At 40.3% G+C, this 15,038-nt stretch overlaps 1 protein-coding gene across 2 annotated transcripts in view; it reads left to right on the top strand.

Annotated features, from left to right (window-relative positions):
- The window catches only part of Plce1 (phospholipase C epsilon 1), a 351,996-nt gene extending 337,229 nt beyond the window's left edge, over positions 1-14,767 (top strand). For both annotated transcript variants that reach the window (XM_017803186.2, XM_017803185.2), the window contains 4 exons: positions 6,584-6,739; positions 8,155-8,373; positions 8,666-8,875; positions 13,608-14,767. In XM_017803186.2, coding sequence (XP_017658675.1) covers positions 6,584-6,739; positions 8,155-8,373; positions 8,666-8,851 — 561 coding nt within the window. In that variant the 3' untranslated portion in view covers positions 8,852-8,875; positions 13,608-14,767. The remainder of the gene's footprint in view (positions 1-6,583; positions 6,740-8,154; positions 8,374-8,665; positions 8,876-13,607) is intronic.
- Positions 14,768-15,038: the final 271 nt, after the last annotated feature.

Below are 15,038 nucleotides of genomic sequence, written 5' to 3'. Positions count from 1 at the left end.
TGTGTAAAAAGCTTACTGAGGGTTTTCTTAAAGGAGCATCCCTTATCCACAGGGGAATTCATCTAGGTTGGCCCCCTTAGTGAATGCCTGAAGCCTCAGATAGAATTGATCCTAGTATACAAACACTGTGATACCTTGACAGGTTGATCTGATCACCACGACATCAAAGTGACTAGTGGGCAGATAGTTCACTACAGATATGCTGGACAAAGAAATGATTCAAGTTCCCAATAGGATGGAATAGGACAGCAGGAGATTTCATTATTCCATGCATATAGTTTAAAACTTATGAATTATTTGTGGCATTTTCCATTTAATATTGCCAGACCACAGTTGTGAGACCACAGAAAGCAAACCCTTAGATAAGGGGAGCACTCATGTTGTATAGCATAGGATCTGTTACTCTCTTCTTGTTAGTGCCTGATAAGCTTCAGCTTTGCTGGGGCTATTCAACTTGTAAAGTCTAAACAAAGATTCCAAAATCTGAAGCACATCTGGTCCCAAACATTTCAGAGAAGAGATAATCACCTCATAAAAGGTTCTTGCTTATCATTAACAACAATGTTCCTTTGAAAATATCCCATAGTTTCACACAAATTAAGAATAATACCTCAGCCTTGGTCACAGTTACTAAAAATGTGTGTTAATATTGCTGTGATTCTACCTTGAAAGAAAGGAAACAATTTCCATATTTAGTTGGCTCCTTTTCAACTTTATTTACAGAGAACTTTTTCTTCTGTACAATCTAAGTCCCCATTCCATTACTTCCATTTAAAAAAATAGAATATAAAGCCATTGCTCCAACATACACCATTGGGCCTCATGACAAATCAGGTAATGAACAGTTGAATCAGTTCAGCATTTGATTAAACACATATTTATAAAGCACCCCATGTGCACCAGGTTCTGTTCCGGCCACCTGGTCTACTCCCCATAGCGTATAATAGAGTTTGGATGACAAAATGTCCACCAAGGTGCATGCAGGCTGGGGAAGATCTGCCAGTTTTCCTCACCAGGCCTCCCTTTCACTCTTGTGTTATTGTAAGCATGGCCTCCAAGCTGACAGAACTTCAGCATCTCCCCAGAGATGCGGCGCCACCACCTTCCTTTTTCTTAATCTGGCCTCAAACCATAAAAGGACATATTTTAAGCAAAGAAACATCATCGTCTCTCTCACCCTTTCTATCAGTCATGTGGAGATAGAGAATAAGCAATTCACATGGTGCTTTATAAGAAAACATCAGAGGGCTCAGGTGGACTTTTGAAGCCATCTTTAATTTCTCTAGAAATTTTTCCTGTTTATAAACGCCTCACTTCATTAATTAGCTACCTGTTTTTAAAAATAGCCTGATTTCATAAAATAAAACAGGCCTTTATAAAAAGTACATTTTGTAAATACAGAACAACTTCCAACTTAATCATCTCAGGCACATAATTTTGTAAGTCAAATTTACCTAGAGCAGCCATAATTAGGCCTCCTTGCGTTTTGGTTTTCTTGAGATTAATGGATATGGGTTAGATTTCCAAGTAAGAGGACCACCTTTTCAACTTTCATTTATTCTGAGTCGAGTCTAGGAGCCAGAGCGACAGATAGCATCCCAGGCCTGCCACTTTGTTCTTCACCTTGTGTCTGCAGAAGGGGGAAGAGTCGGTATTGGATGAACCAAGCTTTAAAATAACCTTCCTCAGTGCACTGAGGAACGTCTGGGGACACTAACTTGACATAGGTCTTAACACAAACGACAGAGTATATGAATTCCATTGGTGGGGGGGTGGCTATGGGAGGTACCAGTGGGAAAGAGGGTGTAACTATGATTAAGATTGATTGGTATGTTGTGTGAGATACACAAAAATTAAATTTAAAAACTTTTAAATACAAAAAAATAGCCTGATTTCAGTAAAAACAATTTCATGACCATTTAAACTAGAAAGGTCTCAGACACCCACTATTTTGAATGACATCATGATGTAATGCATACAGTTTTGTGCATAAGGAAATAGATCCAGAAGCCTTAAAAATAATAATGGAGTCAGAATAGAAAGAACCCAACACATCTAAATGGATTTGATTTGCTCTCCATTCTGCTATCCTGTGCTATCCAGTTGGGACGGTGATAGCTCAGGATTATCTACATCCAGAACTGTGGGAAGGGGCTATGAGCAGGGGAGGAGATGGGCAGGCCAGGTGCTTAGGGTTCAAATGGGACTTCAGTATGTGGGTAGAAGAACCAGGGGCTTATGGATGCCTAGGGGCTGTTTAAATGTTTATAACAGCAGGCAATAAAGCCTTCCAGAATAGATGCTTAATAAAACCTGTAAGAAGAGAAGGATTTTGAAGAAAAGGGAAACAAATTACAAGGGCATTCTCACAAGTTTTTTTCTGGTGAGTAGGCTCTGGTATGTTCTTTCATATGCTTTTGTGGATTTTTTTTTTTAAAAAACAACTGAAATATATCTCAAAGGATTACTTATATGTAATGATTTAGGCTTATCTGGTGCATAGTGGTACCTCATAAATATTTATGTTATCCTCTGGGTAAAGCTTAGCATTAGCACAAATACTCAGCATATACAAGGCCCCACAAGGGTGCAATGTTTCAATCTCTACCCTACTTCTCCCATTACTCCACCCTGGTCCCCCCATTATTGAATTTCATAGAGCTCTAGCATCAATAGGTTTGGATACAGATATTTCCATTTATTTTATACTGTGAAGCTAGTAAGCTACAGAAACAGTTTGCCGATAGAATGTATTAACAGTCCCCAGTTTCCATGGGTGATCTTGCCTCTCTCCTCTCTACCTGTTACACTCTTCTTGTCTTCTGAACCATCAAGCTGTCAGGTACCACCAAGCTGTCAGGTACCACATTTCCTGGTCAATGTGTCCTCTGACTGCTCCTAGACCTGAAAAATCACATAAACCCAGACTCTGCCAGAAATTAAATAATTCTGAATTGGTCACCTAACTTGTGTAAACCTCGCTACCCAACCTGTAAAATTTATAATAAAGTGATTGAACTTGATCCCACCCCCACACACACACAAATTATCATGAAGCTCATGTTGCACATGTAGACAATATGCAGAAAAATGTTATGAGGGCCACTGCTACTATCCTCTGTTCATTACCTATGGCTGAAAACGCCTTAAAAATAAGTAGACTTGGGGCTGGAGAGATGGGTCAGTGGTTAAGAGCACTGACTGCTCTTGCGGAGAACCCAGGTTTGATTTCCAGCACCTACATGGCAGCTATGAACCATCTTTAACTCCAGTTCCAGGGGAATCTGAAGCCCTCTTCTGACCTCCGCAGCATTGCACAACACGGGTGCACTCACATACATGCAGTCAATACACTCATACACATAAAATAAAAAATAAAAATAATAAATAAAATTTTTTAAAGTAGACTTTAAGTAAGGTTCTAAGGCGTCCTTTCAAATCAAATGCACTATTCCATAATCAAACCCATTACTTTGTATACTAACTTAAAAAATTAATTTAAAAATAGTCAAAAAATAATGGGCTGGAGAAATGGCTCAGTGGTTAAGAGCACTGAGTGCTCAATTACTGGGGTTCAAATCCCAGTACCCATATGGCAGCTAACAACCGTCCATAACTCCACTTCCAGGGGAATATGATGCCCTCTTCTGACCTCCATGGGCATTGCATTACATGGATGCACTTACATACATGCAGGCAATACACTCATACACAAAAATAATAATTGTTTAAAAATACCAAAAAATATAGCTAGATGCAGCTGCACATACAAGTATGTTTGTACATACCTGTAATCCCAGCACTTGGGAGGTGGAAGCATGAGAATAAGGAGTTCAAGGGCAACCTTGGCTACATAGCTAACTCAAAGCTAGCCTCAGCTACATGGAATATATATATCCGGGTGTGGTGGTGCACACCTTTAATCCCAGCACTCAGGAGGCAGAGGCAGGTAGATCTCGAGATTGAGGCCAGCCTGGTCTACGTAGTGAGTTACAGGCCAGCTGTGGCTATAGGAAAACCCTGTCTTAAAAAGACCAAATATATATATATAGATCATCAAAAAATACAGGCTCAGGAGATGGCTCGGTAGGAAAGTGCTTGCCATACAAGCATGAGAACTTGAGTTCAGATTCCCCAGAACTAAGTACTAGGTGCAGTGGTGTGTGTCTATAACCCATTGTTGAGGGGTGGACAGAGGAAGAGCTAAAACCAAGCATCAGGTTCAGTGAGAGACCCTGTCATGAAAAATGATGTGGAGCACAATAAAGGAAGACACCTGATGTTGACCTTGGGCCTTCACATGGGCAAACACACACACACACACACACACACACACACCATGAATTCTTGCTGGGACATTTTATGAAGCAACCTTTTTCTTGTGTGTGTGCATATTCATGTATATAAAGGTGCACATGTGTGGGTAGGTGCTCCTGACATTTGTGCTTGTGTGTCTGGAGGCCAGAGAACAACCTCAGATGCCAGGAGCCATCCATCTTGTTAATTGTTTGAGACAAAGTTTCATGGGACTTGGAACTCATCAAGTAGGCTATTCTGGCCTGCCAGCAAGACCCAGGGATCCATCTCACCTGTCTTGCCTCCTCAATGCTGGAATCAAAAGTGTATACCACCACATCTGGTTTTTTTTACCAGGGGATTGAACTCAGGTCCTCATGCTTGTGCAACACAGACTTTAATGACTGAGCTATCTCCTCAGTGTCCCCTTCTTATTTCCTGGTTGGGGGGGGGTTGCACTAAGTTTAGACATTCTATCATGTGAATTGCCCCCAACTGGTCTCATTTACTTCTTAATTAATTTGTTTTAATTTATGTGTATGTGTGTTATACCTGCATGCATGTAAGTATACCCTTGTCATGCAGTGCCTTTGGAGGTCGGAAGAGGGCACTGGATCCTCTGGAACTGGAGTTACAGATGGATGTTACAGATGGTAGTTAGCCTCCATGTGGGTGCTGGGATACAAAACCAGGTCTTTTGCAACAGCAGCCAGTGCTCTTAAACACTGAGCATCTCTCCAGCCCCTGGTCTCATTTTATGACTGTTAAATATAAAGTGATGACTGCAAGGACACATAATGCAGCCACATCCGATTATGCAACAAGAGCTCCAGGAACAGCTGTGAAATGAGCAGTCCTCTAAGTAGAGAGAAAAAACAAGTTGAAGAATGGTATGTGTAAGAAGGTACAGTCACATTCTATGTAAAAGAATTAGACAAAATCACTTTGCTCCTCTGCCTCCACTATTAGAATGAGTAGAGCCCAAAACTCCAGTCGTATAGGCTAAAGGGCTACACCTGAAGAATTACTGAAAGGCCTGGACAGGTTGGCCTGGCTGCTGGCTCCAGGATCCTGTTCTTTCGGTTCTTGGTTACAGTTTGGCACCACCTAGTGGCAGTTTTCCATTTTGACTTTAACATCAATGGGGACAATTCTGGGTCATGGGACCAACTAGAGCTTTGAGGGCAGTGAGAGCAAATCTTGACTCCTTCTGATTAGCTTCCTTTCAGTAGCCTGGCCTGTGGGGATCACCTTAGGAGAATGTTAGGAATAGGACAGTTTTCTGACCGAAGTCTTCACACCTGCTGTTTACTTCCTTTGTCTCTCCAAGCCATGTAAAAAATTTTATCTATATTCACATAGTTCCAGGATTTTGTTGTATTTATTCACGTAGACAAAAATACCTTTGTGTATCCACGGCAGATTATAGAAGGGTATATAACCTAACAACATTGAGATTTTGTTTACAGGTTTGTTTGCTCATTTATTTGTTCCTAATAATGAGGTGAGAAAAAAGAAAATGTGAAAATAAGTAAAGGATTTTCTTTACTTCTATTTGGAAATTTTTAATAAAATGATACAAATGGGGACTAGAGATAGTTCAGTGGTTAAGAGCACTGGCTTCTGTTGCAGAAGACTTGGGTTTGTGTCCCAACACCCACATGGCAACATTTATAACTCCAGAACCAGGGGAACAGACACCCCCTCCTGGCCTCTGAGGGCACTGCACACACAGTGCAGATACATGCAGGCAAAACATACATTAAATAGATAAATTTTTTTTTGTCTTTTTTGACAGGGTCTCCCTGTAGCCCCAGCTGGCCTGGAACTCACTATGTAGACTAGGCTGGCCCTGAACTCACAGAGATCTGCCTGCTTCTGCCTTCCAAGTGCTGGGATTGAAAGTGTGCACCACCATGCCTGGCTATAAATCTTATTTTTAAAAAAGAAGCTAAGACTGGGGCTGGAGAGATGGCTCAGCGGTTAAGAGCACTGACTGCTCTTGCAGAGGACCTGGATTCAATTCCCAGCACCCACATGGTGGCTACAAACCATCCTTCCAGGGGAATCTGAAGCCCTCTTCTGACTTCTGCGGCATTGCACGACACGGGTGCACTCACATACATGCAGGCAATACACTCATACACATAAAACAAAAATAATAAAGAAAATATTAATTTTAAAAAAGCTAAGACTGGTTCCACCTTACTCAGATACAGCTCAAATTTCTCCTAAATGTTTTCTGTCTTCTTACCAATTACTCAGACATTTTCTTTTTTAAATGTAGACCCTAGAAGAGAAAAGCATTGTCCAAGATGACAAAGAGGTAATCTTGAGCTCGGAGGAGAGTTTCTTTGTCCAAGTGCATGATGTCTCTCCAGAGCAACCTCGAACCGTTATCAAAGCTCCCCGTGTCAGTACTGCACAGGATGTCATTCAGCAGGTAAAGAACTTTGGAGTACAGGTACAGCTCAGAGGTAGCCTGCTTGCCTGGCATGCACAGGGCCCTGGGCTTGATACCAGCAGCACAAGGAAAGAAATCTCTCCTTTCCTCACCTCAGCCCTTTTGTTGGTATAAATTACTGAGGCAAACCAAATGTGTGGGCTTTGGTGGCTCATTTACTAATTTATTAATAAGTTCTAGGGCAAGGAAGGACCTGGGAAGGGAGAATGTACATCTTAAGGATAGGAAATATCTACTTCTGCAACAGATACTTAGGCTAGTATCTAAAAATGAGTTTAGAACTCTGCTGATAATGGATTTATGAGGTGGCACTGCAGAAATTGTCCCAGAAATGCCCAAGCCAATACCTAATGCCCATCTCTGAAGAATGCCACTGAACACAAGCAGGAGGCCAACTCTGACCCTAAGTCAACTTGCTTACTCTAAGTCAGGCTGCCCTTCCCGCACAGCCTCCTCAAGGTTTGCATTCATTAAACACCTATTTGAGAAGTGATACAGCCCAGTAGTTAACAGCACAACCCTTGATCATATTGCTGAGGACTCAAAGTTCTACCTCTAACTCGCTCAGAGATCTTCAGCAAGACCTCACTCAGATCTGTGTTTCGTTATACTGTGCAAACTTTGGAGGCTGGGGGATTGGGGGATGGGAGGGTCAGGGTTGGGGAGGATCTGATTTATTTCTGTTATATAAATGCCCTTCTGTGTTTGATTTCACTAGCCCATTCCAGTTGGCTCTGGCACCATTATGTGTAAATTCTCAGATAGATGACGTGGAGATGGTAGAATAGTACTTCCCTCACAAGGTGGTTGTGAAGATTAAGCCAGTAACATATGCAGGTGTTTTGTACAACACCTGACACATGGTAAATACTACTTCAGTGCCATATGCTCCTCCTACTGTATGATAATTTAGTTAATATTAGTAGTCTCCTTAATTGACTTTGAAGTCCAGATTCTCTTTGACTCGCTAAACATAATGAATAAATGCAAAAACGGAAGATACTCTTCTACTAAATTAAAGGGAGACCATGTGACTTCTAAAATTCCTTCAGTAACAAGAGTGTGAGAATGAGGCAGCCCCATGGCACAGAGAGGCCCTTGAGGACAGGAGTCTTTCTCACTGGCTGCATAACCTTCCTGTCTATGAGCTTTGGTGTGTGCAGAGAATTTAGACCTCAACTTTATTCTGTTATGCATTAGCTGTGCTTACACTGGAATCTGCCCCCCAAAAGTGTTATAAGCCACAATAAACAAATGTACAATGAGAGGTTGGATCATCTGACCTGGAAGATCCACTTTATAAATCTAAGCCACTTTTCCACCTTAAACTTTCACTAAGGATGAATACAAATGTTAGAGATACTTGATTCAACTGATCATCGCTTATCTTTCAGACCTTATGCAAAGCCAAATATTCCTACAGCATCCTGAGCAACCCCAACCCAGGGGACTATGTACTTTTGGAAGAGGTGATGAAAGATGCGCCCAACAAGAAGTCTTCTAACCCAAAGTCCTCACAGAGGATCCTTCTGGACCAAGAGTGTGTGTTTCAAGCCCAGAGCAAGTGGAAAGGTGCAGGAAAATTCATCCTCAAGCTAAAGGAGCAGGTGCAGGTAAAGGTTAAAGTTACTTCATTCTCTTTATCGATCCTTTGATATTCAGTCACATCATAGTTAGGTTCAGGAGCTAGTGCTATCTAGGAGAAAGTTCCTGAGTTCAAGAATTGCTGGAAGAGATTATTTAGTTTTGTTTCCACTCTGTAGGGAAAAAAAAACAAAACAGCACACTCCCCTGTGTAAGAGACCCTGAGAATAGAAGTATAAATGACTCCCTGACAGAGTGCCATGGGACTCAGGAGCCTGCGTTTATCTTTACCTCACAGGAAGGCTCTTTTTTTCTGTGCAGGCATCCCGAGAAGATAAAAGAAGGGGTATCTCTTTTGCAAGTGAACTCAAGAAGCTCACCAAGTCAACTAAGCAGTCCCGAGGACTCATACCACCTCAGCTTGTGGCCTCAGAAAGTGTCCAAAGCAAGGAGGAGAAACCTATGGGTGCCCTGTCCTCCAGTGACACAATGGATTACCGACAGTGACCACTGGCAGCATGTTTGACCCAGGTATATGAAGTTACTGTAACATTTTGAAACACTACTCAACTGAAAGTAATCTGTAATACAGTATGATGCCCTGTCTTTTCTGAGGATGTCCCCTGAAGACAGATGGAAATGGTACCTTAAAATAAGACAAGGACTCTGAGGTTATATGTAAGCTCTTAAAATTTTAGACCTCCTGGGCTAGATGGCTCACTGGGTAATGCTTGCTGACAATCCTGATGACCCGAGTTTGATCCCTCGAATCAACATGGTAGATAGAAAGAACTGATTCCTGCAAGTTATCCTTTGACCTCCAGGTGCATACTGTGATATGCACACAAATGCATGTTTTTTTAAGACTTCATTTTGTAAGTAACTAAACAAAAGCCCCGAAGGGCAGCCAACTTGCCCCAAGTGTCAGAGAGTGTCCTCACTCACAGGGCTGTCTTAATTACTAATAACTCACATGATCATTCTTTGAGGGTTCTATGGCTCATTCATCTTTTATTCCTTTGGATGCCTAGTATTATGGACTAATTTATGTTTCACTTGGACTCAATGACCTCACCTCCTTCTGCCTTGATTAAAAATAAATAAATAAAATGTGCCAGGCATGACAGCACACGACTGTAATCCCAGCATTTAGAAAGCTGAGATAGGAGGATCATAAAATCAAGGTCAGCCTGGCCTACATATAAGAAACCAACTTAGGAAACATAGTGAGACCCTGTCTCAAAAAACAAAGCAAAACCACAAAAGTAAAATAACTGAAAAGCCTCCATCTGAAAATGCACTGGTGTCAGCAGCTAGCTTGGTATTCACATAAAGTCGATTTCATTCTACCTTAAAGCAGATAGATTATACAGAATAGAAAGCATGTAGGGGAATCAAGCCTAAGTTCCTTTTCTCACTTATTTTACTGTTTGGGGGTGTGTCTGTCTGTTTGTGGCTATGTTGCCTAGGCTGACCTTGAACTCCTGGCGTCAAGTGGTCCTCCTGTCTCAGGTTCCTAAGGGCTCTGAAGATCATACATAACTTATGGTACCTTACCCAACTGCACTTAAGTTTCATAAACCTAAAGGATTATTTGTTTTTCTTTTTTAAAAATACATTTTCATTTTCTTACTGCATTTTTTTTAGAAGCATTTCATTACAGCTTTAACAGCCTCAATAACAGTTTCCAGAGCAAAGATACATCTCTTTCAGAAGTGGCTATAAAATTTTAGGTTCGCTGTTGTAATACAGTTATACAATATTGAACTCAGTATAAGCCCCATAAGACATAAAATTGAATGAGGTTTTATTTTTTAATATTTTATTTTTTTATTTTATGTGTATGCGTGTATTGCCTGCATGTAAGTAAGTGCACCTGTGTCGTGAAATGCCCAGAGGACAGAAGAGGCTATCGAATCCCCTGGAACAGGAGTTACGGACAGTTGTTAGCTGTCATGTGGGTACTGGGATTTGAACCCGGGTCTTCTGAAAGAACAGTCAGTGTTTTTAACTGTTGAGCCAACTCTCCAGCCTCTGAGATTTTAACCGTTAAAAAATATCTCCATTTCATTTTAAAATATACTGTTTCTTACAGAAAGACTCATTGTTTTTGCTAATAACACTGAGATGTTGGCACATGCATCTCTAATCTGTATCTGATTATTACTAGTCATAATCAGTTGCACTCAGATCCTTGGCACCTGTGTATGTCTATAAAGTCATCAGGTAGATTTCAATGGTAATTATTATCATCTCTAGTTTGTTTTTTTTCTTTCTTTTTGAGACAGGGTCTCCCTCTAGCCCCAGCTGTCCTGAATTCACTATGGAGACCAGGCTGGCTTCCAACTCACAGAGATTCGCCTGCCTCTGCCTCCCAAGTGCTGGGATTAAAGGCCTGCGCCACCACGCCCGCCTACCTCTACTTATTAACATGATGTAATATTTTATGCTTCCTCCTCAAATATAGTTCATTTTTTTTAATTTGTTGATTTTTTTTGTGTGTGTATATCACACAAAACATCCCAAACCATCTTATTCAACTGTACACCCACTTCCCATATAACACCCTTCCATAGCCTCCCTCTCCCCACTAGAGCCTTTATACTCTGTTATCCCTGCTACCGTCTGCTGTGTTGCCAGCACCTCCAGCCGTTCCCCACTACTTGTCCGTCTGGTGAATCTAGTCAGCCTATCTAGATGTCTTTATTTTAGGAAGGTCAGCTGTTCCTCATCTAGCAGCAATCGGTTCTCAATATTGCTTTAGATAAGATTGGGGTCTGCTGTTCAATTTCCCATTTCTCTGCTGGGTTACTATCTGGGAATCCTGGACAACAACTCAAAAGAAGGTATCTCCTATCTGGCATTGTTGCTTGTTATGTAGCCTTTAGCTATACATATAGACTCTTAAAAAATTACACTGGCTCCTTTAATCTTTGGTTACACTTTCCTTTTGGGTGTTTAAGGCCATATCGTTGGCCCAGATAAACCAATTTATTTTTACTCTTAAGGTTGTTTGAGGATCTGTTCCTCAGGGGTCACATGGGCTTGGGAGGAGCCCCTGGCTCCTTTCTTTTACCAGTTCCACCTATGTGAAGATAAGTCAAAGGTCCTGCTCGACCATGGCTGGCTTCACTTGGAAGCATGGAGGAAATGATTCCTCTGTGTTGACCCTCCTCTTTGTAGACTGTACACTGGTTCAAGTCCATCTCGTGGGGTCTCCTCGGCCTCCTTGATCAAAAGGACAGGTTACCCACCACAGTTACAGGACATTTTGAGAGAGGCTCATAGTCCCCTGGAACTAGCTTTTTTTTTGATTCCTCTGTGTTGACCCTCCTCTTTATAGACTGGACACTGGTTCAAGTCCATCTGGTAGAGTCACTTTGGCCTCCTTGATCAAAAGGACAGGTGACCCATCACCATTATAGGACATTTTGAGAGATGCTTATAGTCCTCTGGAACTAGTAGACCTAGGATGGCAAGGAGCAAAAAGTGTCCTTTCTGTCCCTGTGACCAAATTATTTTAGACCTCAAAGTATGTCTGTTAAACATCCAAGAAGGTTAGTTCCACCAGTCTGGTACTTTTAATTACTGTGTGTCATGTAGATAAATCTTGGGCAAAGACCAATTGTTCTTAGATAAACCTTACCTTGACATATATTTCTTGATCTGGTATGTTTAATTTGTCAGTACGTTGTTGGAATAATATGGTTCCTTCTAGTTTTTAAAACTAGCTAGGCATTATTTATCTCTCATATTGTCTAACCCCTTCATCATGGTTTCCCCAATTAAGGTGCCCCCACTTTTCCCCTTTCTCCCTTAATAATACCGTTCTCCTATGGTCCTACCTCTCTTGAGCTCCTTTCCCTTTATAAACCTAGAGGATTATTAAAGCCCAGTTTTCCTCTGTTCTGTTGTGGTTTTAGGTTTCAAAAGTCACAAGAGACCAGCAGCATAGTGGAGACATTGATACTTATACTACAAAATTTCACCATTACATCCCAGAATTTTTCATTTAAAACTACAGGACCACTGAAGCTCACTATTAAAGAATTCACTGATGCCTCTTGACAGAGCCAAACTGATTTGTAACCAGTCTGATACATTTCTATGCTTCTGTGCTTAAGGATCTTCTAAAATAATTGGTACCCAGACTATATTTGCTAGGCTCTTTCAAAATACAAACATTACCTCTTCTGTCCTCCACAGGCATCGCACGGCACGGGTGGACTTAACGTACCTGCAGGCATAACACTCATATACATTTTTTAAATGTATACATACATACATACATATATATGTATATATGTATATATATACACATACACTAGTTTCCGTACTTAGAACTTAGCATCAGTTAGGCATGGTGGCACATGCCTACACTAAGGCAGGCAAATTTATCATAAGCATACCACTCTACATTTAAGCAGCCATATGTACTTCTAAAACTACACTGAGCATATAAAAATGCACATGACTCCACTATGTGAATTAAAAGTAGCATGTATAGTATGATGAATATTGCTGATTGCTTATATTTTAGGAGAGCTGGGAAGAACGATGGTAGTTTTGATGATTGCCTTTGGATTCCATTTCCCTCAGCAAGCAGACCTTTAGAAGCATTTGCTAAACATTGGTGCTTTTCTTTTAAAATAGCCATTGTTACAACTGTACCCCATTATGAGTTCCTTTACGATGGCACTCCTCCCAAGAGGGCCCTTCTTTTAAAACAGGTTCTTTCTGTATGTACTCGTAAGAAAACAAGTGCAGCATGTGTGCCACCTACTGACTGACAGTATTTCATGTTACTTGTTCTAAAATAATCACATCTGAAGCTTCAGCAATAATCTAAGAATTTCTAAAGAAGTAACATACATCTCACTCTTACCTGAAGGGATGCACAGTTGAAGGAATTCCACCTTTTCTTAAAGTTTATTTGAATGTAATAAAAAGGATTTGTTGGGGTTTTTTTCCTGAAGAACATGATGTTCCAGGACAAAAATAACTTTTATGTTCTATCTCCTAGGAACACCATGTTTTAACATTGTGTGTTATAGAAAAAACCTCCTTCAACCCTAGTCACCAGAGCTGCGAGTTTCTGCTAGCAAATCACTCTGAACCTTACTAGGCTATAAATATTTCTGCTTATTCATGTTCAGTATACTAAGAAACCTATGTGTACAGTGTTACAGATAAAGATCTTCTGGGAAGAAGTTATCAAGTATGAATATGGTGGAAAGAAATACACACTGTTTGTTTCCCCTAGGTTTAAACTGGAACTTGATTTCTGAACTCCAGCCGTCTTCACACCTATGTGAGGCACATGCTGAAGACAAGCCAAATGGCACAGCGCCGCCAACTCATTTTCTGAAGAATGAAGCAAAAAAGCCAGAGGAACAACCATCCCTGGCCTGTAATTGACTTAAGAGTCAACAAGCTTGGTCTGTAAGGGGCCAGATAGTGAAGACTTCAGGATTGGGTCCATATGGCCTCTGCTGTAAGGATTCAGCTCTGCCATTGGTGTGCAAAAGCAGCCACTGACAACAGGTACATGGACGATCATGACTGAAAAATAAAGCTTTATTTATGGACACGCAAAATGGAATTTCATATAATTTCACATGTAAATACCAGGTTTTTCAACTACTTAAAAACTGTAAAATCTGTTCTTAATTCAAGGGCCAAACGGAAACAGGTGAATTTGGCCCAAGGACCACTTTGCTGACCCAAATTAGAGAACTGGGAACAAGAGGCACAGAGGTCAGAAACCAAGAAAAATCAGTCATGCATTTAATGGCTGTAGGTGGAAGTTTAGGGGTACTGTAAATGTAAATATGTCCTTAAGAGTCATTAAAAATGATTCAAATCAGTTCCTATACTGTGTCCCAAGGTGCACCCTTTAGGTTTCCTGTCTGCATACAGAATTACTCTTTTTTTAAAGGTTATTATTCATATGCCCGCAGATTAATCCATTTTCAGTTTTCACAAAATGAATTTAGATTATGTATAATTTAATATCGTCTGAATTATGATGTCTTAATAAGGTACCTAATCATTTTTTTTAAAACCCAAAGCAGACTGAGTTGGTGTTTAAGGTAGATTTATTTATTTTGTGATGTTTGTACTGACACTGTCCTTATGTATTTATTAGACAAAGCTTTCTTGATATTGCTGTGGATTACAAGCATTAGTAATTTGATCTATTTCAAGATAAAACCTAAAATTAAATGCTTACTCTGAACATAAGAATGGGCTAGACTCAAGTGAAATAGCTTCGTCTTGTGATTAAGAGCTGCTGGTCTGAGTCATACTTACCGTTTGATACAAATTATTTTTAAAATAATTTACCATAATTCACAAAGATATGAGCTAAGTACAATGGATTCTCCTTATTCTTAGAATAAAGGAAACCCTAACATGACAGTTTGAAACGTGTATTCCTACATTTCATTTCATCTTTTCATTGGTATCATTCAACTTGAAGATGTTTTTCTTCACATTTTAAAACACACTAAAAATCTACTAAAAATGTTGCATTAAGATTTTTTTTTTACCAATTATAGAAACGAATAAAACAATCCCTTTTTTGCACATTCTAAAAAGAGCCATGTCAAAAATACACCACACAGCTTTCATGTCATAGAAAATTCTTACTGAATTTTCTTGCCAATGGGATTCAGTCTATTCTGGTTGGACA

This window comes from Nannospalax galili, unplaced genomic scaffold (assembly GCF_000622305.1).
Source record: "Nannospalax galili isolate Female #2095 unplaced genomic scaffold, S.galili_v1.0 scaffold1027, whole genome shotgun sequence".
In the NCBI taxonomy this organism is placed as follows: Eukaryota; Metazoa; Chordata; class Mammalia; order Rodentia; family Spalacidae; genus Nannospalax; species Nannospalax galili.
The sequence above is the reverse complement of the archived record's forward strand: the minus strand, read 5'-3'. Positions and strand labels throughout refer to the sequence as shown.